The sequence below is a fragment of the Asparagus officinalis genome, chromosome 4, assembly GCF_001876935.1.
Source record: "Asparagus officinalis chromosome 4, Aspof.V1, whole genome shotgun sequence".
In the NCBI taxonomy this organism is placed as follows: domain Eukaryota; kingdom Viridiplantae; phylum Streptophyta; class Magnoliopsida; order Asparagales; family Asparagaceae; genus Asparagus; species Asparagus officinalis.
Window position 1 is genome coordinate 129,087,263 of NC_033797.1, and position 11,411 is coordinate 129,098,673.

The 11,411-nt window shown below is 37.4% G+C and overlaps 1 protein-coding gene across 1 annotated transcript in view; it reads left to right on the forward strand.

Moving 5' to 3' along the window:
* The window catches only part of LOC109838500 (probable methyltransferase PMT15), a 3,772-nt gene extending 2,547 nt beyond the window's left edge, over nt 1-1,225 (forward strand). The window contains 3 exon segments of the mRNA XM_020406937.1: nt 1-98; nt 182-259; nt 756-1,225. The exon segment at nt 1-98 is cut by the window's left edge and continues 10 nt beyond it. Of these exon segments, the coding sequence (XP_020262526.1) occupies nt 1-98; nt 182-259; nt 756-966 (387 nt within the window). The 3' untranslated portion in view covers nt 967-1,225.

The window sequence follows — 11,411 nt, forward strand, 5'->3', positions numbered from 1 at the left end:
GACCCGGTCTGGGTCTTGAATGTGGTGCCGACCGCGGCCGAGGTTGACACGCTTGGCGTTGTTTACGAGCGGGGGTTGATCGGGACGTACCAAGATTGGTGTGGATTTCTCGATTTCAGTTTTGTGAACGTGTTTTTATTGTTAGATGTATCATGACGTGTAACTTGCTTTTTTCTTGCAGGTGCGAGGCGATGTCTACTTATCCAAGAACGTACGATTTGCTCCATGCCAATTCATTGTTCAGCCTCTACAAGGACAGGTACGTAACATTTCATATTTATGAATCAAATGTTTCTTTCATTGCATATTTATTTGTATAAAAAAAACAAATTCTTTTTCACGATAACCCTCTGTAATGAGATGGATCGCAAGTCAGTTTGTGCAAAAATAAGTTATTTTTTTACAACAAAGGCAAGAACTATGCGGAAGCGAATGTCTATAATCATATTTTAAGGAGTTTCTCATATCCATTCAATCTACATACACGACAAACATATTCGTCATATAACCATCGCAATCTGATTCATGTCTTCCTGTAAATCAAATTGACACGAATTGAATGAATATGCATGAGAAACTCCTTAAAATACTGAAGATTAATACAATTTCTTTTCCTTCTTTATGTTATCATTACGTTCGCATGCATTTCTATCCATCAACCATTTTTTATTTGTACATATGACAAGTTTGAGTAGAATTTTGTATCCTTTAGTGGTTGATACCTTCGATATTTTCCCCTCTTTGGACCGCAATAGATGTGACATGGAGGATATTTTATTAGAGATGGATAGAATCCTCAGGCCAGAGGGAACGGTAATCTTAAGGGATGACGTGGACATCTTAGTCAAGGTCAAGAGCATCACTGAGAGAATGAGGTGGGACAGCCAAATCCTAGACCACGAAGATGGGCCCCATCAAAGGGAGAAGATTCTTATGGTTGTGAAAAGATACTGGACGGCCCAATAACGGGCCCGTTAATAGCAACTTTTCTCTTGTTCTGTATCTTGTGTTGTTTTTGACTAGAATATGGTCCTTTTTGCTGATTTTTTATAAGTGGTTGTAATTGAATGATAAAGCCAATTTGAGGGTTCCCAAGTGGATAAAATTATTTGTGATGGTGATAGGTTAGACGCTAGTGGTGGGTATAGTCTAAGGATAATAACTGGTTTTGTAATGAAGATGCATTATTATTTATTATATCCATCAAGGTGACATTTTACAAGAATTGTCTTCCTCTATGGCTCATTACCTTCTTGTCACACTAAAATGTCTTGTAGCATAAAGACTTCAAGTTGAATAAGCAAGCTACTTAATGGACAAGAAGCTCTAATACGGCAAAACTTAGTTCTTATGTTTATTTTGAAACTCCATGGCATTCTTCGAATTTGAACCATCCACTCTGTCCATGTTAATATTTATGTCTTAAGTAATATATGAACAAAAGCCAGGTATATTATTTAATTATTCATGCATCAAGCTAGAGGTTGCTTAATTAATGATTTGACAATAATACAAGTAAACAATAGATTGAAATATCAATATTTTTCATTTTTATATATATCTAAAATGGATATACATGATAACAAAGACAAATATGAAGGCTTCAGCCGACTCAAATCAATTGTCTCAGTCGTGATCCAAAGATTCCTTATTAAATATTAATCTTGCATTCATTTGATCCACAAGTACGTTAAGACAGACTCATTTGAAATTTTCTCTTGAAGGGAAATCTAAACTAGAACGTGTGGCTTGTAATAGTCCCATTCTCTTGCTTCTACTCCAGAGTCCACTCATTTGAATCTTAAACCATATAGATAAGGGGTCGTGCTTGTAGGGCGGTATCAAATATTTGAATTGACGAGGTACATTTAAGCTGGTGGATAAAAAAACAGGCTAATGTCACTGGAAAAGTTATTAATTTGGATTTTTTATGTAAGAGTATAGCCCAACATCAAAATAAATGACTACAAGAAACTATACACGAATATCTGTTAGTTTTTCGAATTTTTATCCACATGTGCTGGTGTGTGGTATTCTTTAAAAGTCTATTTGACCCTTACCAAAACTCCAAAGTTGCATGCTCACATAGAGCTTCCTTTTTTTATGAGACGAAATCTGGACACACGTAATGGTGTCAATTTTTTTAAAAAAATCACTTTAAGTTTGTGATAGGTTAGATTTGAACCTAGCTTGCTCTAATACAATCTTAAAGTCTCTCTAATTATTACAACATCGCTTCAAAGTTATGAGCGGGTTAAATTTTATATTAACTAGATGGGATGCTCATGCATTGCACATGGATAAATATCATAACTGTTTGGTTTATTTCTTTAACATAACTTGGTCATGAAATTTTCTTTTAAATACTTGATGGATTGATGGTGTAATATTATCAATGAACTTTCTTAATACTTACATTTATGTACATTCAACTTTCATTCTCATTGCTTGACTTGGTTAATATACCAATTGTACAACGTAATGTTAGGCTAGGAATAAGGAGCTAATTACACCAAAATATATTCTAATCTATTCTAACCTAAATTAGGAGATTACAAAATCTTCAAGAATAATATTTACATAATCTATCACACCCCCGCAGTCAAAACGGGAGGTTTACGAACGTTGAGACTGTCCCGAAAATCTTCAAATAAGACCTGTGGAAGTCCTTTAGTGAAAATATCGGCAATCTGATATCGGGACGGAACATGAAGGACACGAACCTGTCCTCGCGCAACCTTCTCACGAACAAAGTGGATGTCCATTTCAATGTGCTTGGTGCGTTGATGTTGCACTGGATTTCCTGAAAGATAAATGGCACTCACATTGTCACAATATACCAGTGTAGCCTTATGAATAGGACAATGTAATTCCAAAAGAAGATTTCGGATCCAGCATGACTCGGAGACAACATTAGCAACCCCCCTATACTCCGCCTCAGCACTTGAACGAGAGAGAGTAGGTTGGCGTTTAGAGGACCAAGAGATCAAGTTATCCCCAAGAAAAACACAATAACCAGACGTCGACCGACGTGTGTCAGGGCAACCCCCCCAATCAGCATCAGTGTAGGAAAGGAGGTCAGTAACTGAAGATGGATAGAGATGCAAACCATAATCAAGTGTACCCTGAATGTACCGGATAATGCGCTTAAGAGCATGCATATGATTGTCTCTCGGAGCATGCATGTGTAAGCAAACCTGTTGAACAGCATAAGAAATATCCGACCGCGTAAAAGTAAGATATTGAAGTGCACCTGCGAGACTGCGATAGTGAGTCGGATCATCATACGGATCACCCGAAGTGCTGCTCACCTTCGGTTTAGTATCAACCGGAGTAGAAGTAGCCTTACAAGAAGACATGCCAGCACGATCAATGATCTCCTCAGCATACTTGCGCTGTGAAAGAAACATACCATCCTTATGGCGAGTTACAGCAATGCCAAGAAAATAATTCAAAGGACCTAAATCCTTCATAGCAAATTCCGAGGCAAGGAGAGCCATAATGGAGCAACGGAGAGAATCTGAGGACGCAGTAAGAATAATATCATCAACATAAAGTAAAATGTATGCCATAGCGGACCCCTTTCTGTAGATGAACAAAGAGTTGTCAGATCTGCTGTTCGAAAAACCAATGGAAGAAACATAGTCTGCAAAACGTTTATACCATGCCCTCGGGGCCTGCTTAAGTCCATATAAGGACTTACGGAGCAAACATACATAATCTGGATGAGTGGGATCCCTGAAACCCATAGGTTGATGCATATACACTGTTTCCTTGAGCTCACCGTGAAGAAAAGCATTCTTGACATCTAGTTGATGGATGGACCAATTCTTTGACAAAGAAAGGCTAAGAACTGTACGGATCGTTGCCGGTTTCACCACCGGACTGAAAGTCTCACCACAATCAATGCCAACCTGTTGAGTTTTGCCATCACCTACAAGACGGGCTTTATGCCTCTCAAAATCACCATTAGACTTTTCTTTATGAGTAAGAATCCACATAGAACGAATAACATTCACATTAGGTGGACGGGGCACCAACTCCCACGTCTTATTTTTAATAAGAGCATCAAATTCATCATCCATAGCCAATTTCCAATTCGGGTCACGAAGGGCGGTTAAAGGGTTACGAGGTAGAGGGGATTTTGTAACCGTGGTATTTAAGTTAAACGGAAGTTTAGGCTTAAAAATACCATGTTGACTTCGGGTCACCATTCGGGGCTGATTTGTAGAAGTGGGCTGCAGGGAAGACATTTGAGTGGGTGAGGAGGGGTGCGGTTCAGATGACTGTTGGGCTAAGGGAGGAGAAGTTGGAGAGGGTGGCTGGGCAGTTTGTAGCAAGGGAGAAGCCTGCTGGGCTTGTATTGGCTGGGCTGCAACGTCCAATTGCAAATGATGAACAATATATGGGTTAATTCCATCATCCAAAAAATCATATGTGTGAGAAGGTGGTGTATCATCATCATCATCACTCTCGCTATGGACGTTCAATCTTGATGGCAAATCCTCACCATGAAAAACCCATTTGTAATAATTATCTATAAATCCATTAACAATCAAGTGATTGTAGACAGTATTTCGCTGATGCCAACAATGATTACAACAACCATGACAAGGACAAGATATTTCATTCCCTTTAGCTACTCTTGCAAATTCTCTATCAAAAAGTCATTCACTTTTTCAATGTACTCGGCACTTACATTAGAAGTATTATACACCCAACCTCTATTTCTATCCATAACTTGTATCTACTAGAGAAAAGTAAATATATTGAGACATCATGGATATATATCTACTTACTAATAATGTATAAGAATCCATCAACTAAAGAATTTGCAAGTTATTTTAGGACTAGTCTCTCTCAAGCATAACTATTTGTTTAAGAGTAGTATACATAAACTAAAATATGCTTATATCTAAAAAATGAATATTTACTAGTTTCATATTTTGTTTAGAGAACTGAAACTTATCATTATAGAGCTAATATAAAACTATGAGGATGTAGTTATAGCAAGTAAATGAGATATATTATATTTGGCTCAAAAAGATAAAAAAAAGAAATAGTATGGCTCAACTAAAAACCAACTACCACTGGATAAATATATATCTCGAGTATCAATAGACTGAAGCTCTTATATGTAAGAATAACACTATGCCACATAAATTTATTATGGAAGTAAATAAATATTAAATTGATGATTAAATGGTCCTTCCCATTGTGATCCAATGTCCTCAGGGGTGAAGTAGTTGGACTAAAAGAAAATTAAAATATATAAAACCAAACGAAAGAGTTTGAAGCTGAAGAAAGAGATTCTCAAGCAAAATATAAAGCCTAATAAAGTTTAATGGCCCATTGTAACTGTTGATTTGGTTGGCGTAATGCGCTCTACCTCAAGATGCACTCAACTATATATCCATTACCACCACTATAAAAATAAGATTAAAAACCCTAATTGAAATCAAGAAAAAAGCCGGGCGAGGCGATGACGGCAAGGAAGCAAAGAACGGCAAAGCAGACGAATGGCTTCTTTGCTAATCCCAACACCACTCAGGTATTGTCCTATTCTCAACAGGGTATTCTTGGTTCCTCTCCCCGCCGTCAGGTGATTCACGATGCTAGCAAAGGTTATGTGATTTCCAAGGTCTTCTCAATACCCTCTTCTTCTCTTCCCAATGCTTCTGCACCCATCTCCATGAATCGTCCACGTCATAATTCTTTTTCTTTTCCACGGCCATTCAATTCTCTCTTCAATAACTTTCAGCCAAAAAACTTTTTGCATAAGGATCCACCAACTTTTTCTTCATTTGGTTCTATGCAAAGAGAACTAGGGCTTTCTAAATCCAAATTAGAAGCTGAACCTGGATGGACTCTTGTTAATCGTAAGAAGAAGAATATCAAGATGGATGGGAAGATCCTCAAATATCCTTTTCCTTCTGACTACATTGATCCTAAGCAACCCCGTCGTTGCTTCAACTGCGGTGATGACCGTCACTCGGTCAAGTTCTGCCCCAAAGGTGCTTTTATCTGCTTTAAATGTCATGAAGAAGGGCATATCGCTAAGCAATGCAGATCTCATCTCCGTCCTTCAGAGAAAAAGGTCGATTTGTCTGAATCTTCTACTCTATGCAAGAACGCAAAAGTCTTGGCTTCATTCGCCATTCTATCCATTTCTGAAGGCAATCCTTCTCTGGAACTGGTCAAAATTAAGTTATCATGGCTTTTCAAATGGCAAACCTGGAAAGGTAAAGTGATACCTATCAAGGATAAACACTTTTTAGTTGAATTTCCATCTATTTTTCAGATGTCGGAGGCTATAGATGAGAAAAGTTTGAATTTTGAGTGTTTCAAAGGGTGGTTTGCTCCATGGTCAGAAAACATGGGAATGAAGATTGTGGACTCAGCTTTTTTCCAATGGATTAAGATTAAGAATCTTCCCTTTCAATTCTGGTCCCTAGATATAATTGCCACAATTATTAGTTCCTTTGGAGAAATGGTGCAGGGGTGCAAGAACATCAAAGACAAGATTAATGGTCAAGATGTCAGAGTGTTGGTTAAAGTCAAATCAGCAGAATGTATCCCAAAAACTATCATATGTTCCTATACATCCCAGATCGATTTCTTTCATAGGGAAGTGCATTTGGAGATTCAACCGATTGGCGTAGGGCAACTTGGTTCAGATGTTATAGGATCGAATCTCAATGCTATGGCTACGCAAGGCGATATTGTCTTGGATTCGCAATGGATAGATCAGATTACCCCTCAAGCTGATGCTATTATTTCTTCTCCGGCTAAGGGATCACCGGCAGTATCTCAGGCACAACACAGCAGTTCTGATAAGGGTAAAGAGGTAATTCAGGGTGTTTCAAATGCAGCAGATTTTCAGGGAGATAATCAATTACCGCAAATTGAGGAAATTCAAAAATCTCCTATTATGCCAATAACAAATCAAGCGGATTCTCAGGCTAATTCATCTAACGCCAGCTCAGAACAGATCCCTGAATCTCTGCGAGATTTCCCTGTGGATTTGGTCAAACATTCTTGGCAAGGTCATTCTGTTTATTTGGAGAAAAAAACGTGGGTAAATATTTTTGGCAGGAATTCTGATTCAAATTTCTCTGATACTGCTCTCCCGCCAATTTCTAACGACACCCCAGCTATTCCAATGTCTTCATCAGTTCCACCAGGTTTCTCTCACAAACAAGGCTCTTCCTCATCCGTTCGTTCAGCTAGGAGATCTATGCTTAATCGTAAACACAGGAGTTTTCTGAAGCATATCTCCTCTTCTAAAACTGCTTCTAAAGTTGCTAAAAAAGGTACGAAACGTACTCTTTCTTCATCTTCTTCAATTAAGATGCCTCTTAATGCTATGCATCATAATACTTTTGAGGAAATTGCGGAAAATTGTGGAGTTACGTTGCATTCTGATTCCATAGCAAAGTTTAAAGAAAAGGAGATTGACAGAGTTGCTTCAGGCTGTTAAGTTTTAAGATATCGGAGTCGTATAGGAGGTTCTTGTTATCTTTCTTTCAATGAAATTTGCATCTTGGAATATTCGTGGTCTTAATGACCCAAACAAAAGATTTCTAGTTAAAGATTTTGTTCTTCGTCAGTCAATTGACGTCATTGGTATTCAAGAATCTAAGCTTTGTAAACCAAATGCTAGAAAGCTTCGTTCTATAGGTGGTAATCGTTTGACACACTGGTCTATCTTAGATTCTTCTGAATCCAGAGGCGGAATCATAGTTGGTTGGTCAAATTCTTTCAAGTTGATTAGTTCATATGTGGGTATCTTCTCCGTTTCTGTATCCTTGATTCATATAACCTCCAATTGGCACTTTACTTTCACTAATGTATATGCTCCAATTGATAGAGAGGATAAGGAGGTTTGTTGGTGGGAGCTTAATAGGGTTCGCAAATTGTTTGATGGACCTTGGATTATTTGTGGTGACTTCAATGCAACTTTGTGCTTAGAAGAGAGAAATGGTAATGGGGGTTCTCTTCGTGATATCAATTCTTTTCGTAAATTTGTTTCATCTACTTCTCTTATTGATCTTCCTCTTTCTGGCCGGTCTTTTACTTGGTCCAATAAGCGCCAAAACCCAGCTTTGGCGAGACTAGATAGATTCTTAATAAGTGCGGAATGGGATAGAAAATATCCCCTCAGTTTACAATTCTCTCCGCCTTTTTCAGGCTCAGATCATATTCCCCTTGTTCTTGATAGTGGGGGTATCCAACCAAAATCTCCTCTCTTTAGATTTGAAAAGAGTTGGTTTCATAATAGTAGTTTTGTACCTTTTGTTGAAGCAGCTTGGAAATCCTTTCATTGCAAAGGAAACCCCGTTGACATTTTCATCAATAAACTCAATCTGTTAAAGAGAAGAATAAAGTGGTGGAGAAAACATGTTTATGGATCTTTATTCATTAGGAAAACTGACTTATTAAACAAGATTAATTCTCTTGATCTTATCGAAGAAGAAAGACCTTTATCTTCTGCTGAGTTGAATGAGAGGATTTCATTACAATCTAGTTTTTCTTCTATTATTAAAGAGGAGGAAGCCTATTGGTTGCAAAGATCCCGCATACAGTGGTTGCAAGAGGGAGATGCAAATACTACTTTTTTTCATAGAACAGCTTCCAATCACAAAAGATCCAACCATATTGCCTCTATCTCCCATTTGGATTCTGAAATCACAGACAATGAGGGAATTACTAAGGCTTTTTATGATTATTATCTTCATCTTTTTGGTCAGGAAAATTCTAATAGCCTTTCTGTTGATTGGGCCTTTCTGTACCCTGATCAAATTTTTAATCTTTCTCATCTGGAGGCATCTTTTTCTGAAGAGGAAGTTAAACATGCTGTCTTTAGCATGAATCCAAACAAGGCACCTGGTCCAGACGGTTTTTCCTTACTTTTTTATCAAACTTTTTGGGACCTAATTAAATCAGATTTGATTGCTCTTATTAATTTTTTGGGAGATAATCCTTCATCCCTTCAAAGAGTGAATAGAGTCCTCATCACTCTCATCCCAAAATCTAAAGACATTCCCACAGTTAAAGATTTTAGGCCTATCAGTTTGATCAATTGCATTTTCAAAATTTTTACTAAAGCTCTTGCAATCAGATTGGCACCTATTATGCAAGATTTGATTGCTCCCTCTCAGTCAGCATTTCAAAAAGGCAGATCTACTCTTGATTCTATTCTTATTGCCAATGAGATGATACACTTCTGCTCTAAGAGGAAAAAGGAAGTTGCTATGGTTAAAATTGACTTTGCGAAGGCTTTTGATTCTATAAGCTGGAATTTTCTTATCAATTTGCTTAAAGCTAGAGGTTTTGGGGACAAGTGGTGCTCTTGGATTTACTACATTGTTTCAACTTCAAATTGTTCAGTGCTTGTTAATGGTTCTCCCTCAAAATCTTTTACATGCAAAAGAGGTCTTAAACAAGGCGACCCTCTCTCTCCCTTGCTGTTTAACTTATCAGTAGATGTTTTGAGTAGAATGATTATGTATAACGTGGATGAAGGTTTGCTATCCAGTCTTCAAATCAGAGAACCCCTCAACCATATTAGGATCTTGCAATTTGCCGATGATACTTTGCTCTTTGTCAGAAGCACACTTAAAGACATTAGCGCTTTGAAGGCTATTTTATACATTTTCGAAGACATTTCAGGTTTGGGCATCAATTATTCAAAATCATCCCTCTTATATTTTGGTAATATTCAAAATAGAGGCTTATCTTTATCACCAGCCCTCAACTGCAGATTTGATAGTCTTCCTATCAAATACTTAGGTCTTCCTTTGAAAAGAGGTAAACTATCAAAATCTGATTGGCAACCCTTGTTGAACAATCTGCATCATAAACTTGCTTCTTGGAAGTGCAACTGTTTGTCCTATGGAGGAAGATTGGTTTTGCTAAACTCTGTTCTTACCTCAATACCTCTATACTTTATGTCTTTTTACAAATTACCAGGATGGTTGATCAAAGAAGTTGACAAAATCAGAAGAAACTTCCTTTGGTCAGGTAAATCAGTTTCTAAACCTTTCAAATGCCTGGTCAATTGGAAAAGGGTTTGCATGAATAAATTAGAAGGAGGTTTGGGAGTGAAAGATCTCAAAACTTTTAATATCTCTCTTCTTTCAAAATGGCTATGGAAATGTCTTGATAGAGATTCTTATATTGGTGCATTCCTTTACCATCTATATGTCAGAAAAGGTTCTTCTTTGCAATCTGTTGCTTCAAAAGCTTCTAACTCTCTAGTGTGGAATGATATCATTTCAAATAAATATGTGTTCTTACAACTTCTATCATGGTCTCTTGGTTCTGGGGATAAAATCAGATTTTGGGAGGATAAATGGATTGGTAAGAATTCCCTTTCCAGTTTATATCCATCCTTATACTCTCTAGCCTGGTCTAACAATGTCTCTATTCGTAGTCAAGGAAATCTCCAAAACAACAATTGGCATTGGCACCCCCTCTTGAAGCGTAGCATTACATCAGTACCACATTCTGTCAAACTGGATTTCATGAATTGTATTGGTATGCACAAAATTTCGAATCAGGTGGATATTCCATTATGGTCCTTAACATCGAATGGCCTCTTCTCTGTTAAATCCCTTTATGACTTTTTAATTTCCAGAGGCATTAAATCATCCACATATAGTATTGTTTGGAATCCTCTCTTACCAAGCAAGATTCAACTCTTCACATGGCTTTTATCTATGAATCGTCTACATACTAAAGACAATCTCCTGAAAAAAGGTTGGCAAGGTGATCCTTTGTGCGTTTTCTGTAAATCTAATCCTGAAACTGCAGAGCACATTTTCTTTTCGTGCAATTTTGCATCTAATGTATGGAAACATTTCAGTGATTACCATCTGCCTTTTATATGGCCATACTCTCTAGAGGATCTTATGCTATATATTGCATCTCTGGATAAAAAGGAGGGAATTCTATGGAAATGTATTTTTCCTATAGTATGCTGGTTTATATGGTCTTCAAGGAACAAATTTGTATTTGAAGAAGCTTCTTTCTCTGTTAGATATATCATTAATTCTACCATCTCTTATTTATATGAATGGTCAGGAGCAGGAAGAAGAAAGGATGATCTGTGTTTGGCTAAAGCCTTACAAGAAAGACCTGTTCCACGGCAAGGAGATTAACATCTACATTTCTGTAGAAGAAGGATGGCGCTGAAGCTTAGAGTAGTGTTATATCAGCTTCTTTCCTAGAGACATATCATTATCTTTTTGTAGCTTCTGATGTAGCTGTGTATATATCAGCTTTTGTTTTTATTTTGTTAAATTAGTTTATAGAAAACTTAATTTCTCTTGATCAAATGTATGGCTGGCTTTGGTTCTTACCTATATCCATGTCAACGGTGAATGACGGCAAGGCCCTCTCTTCATCTT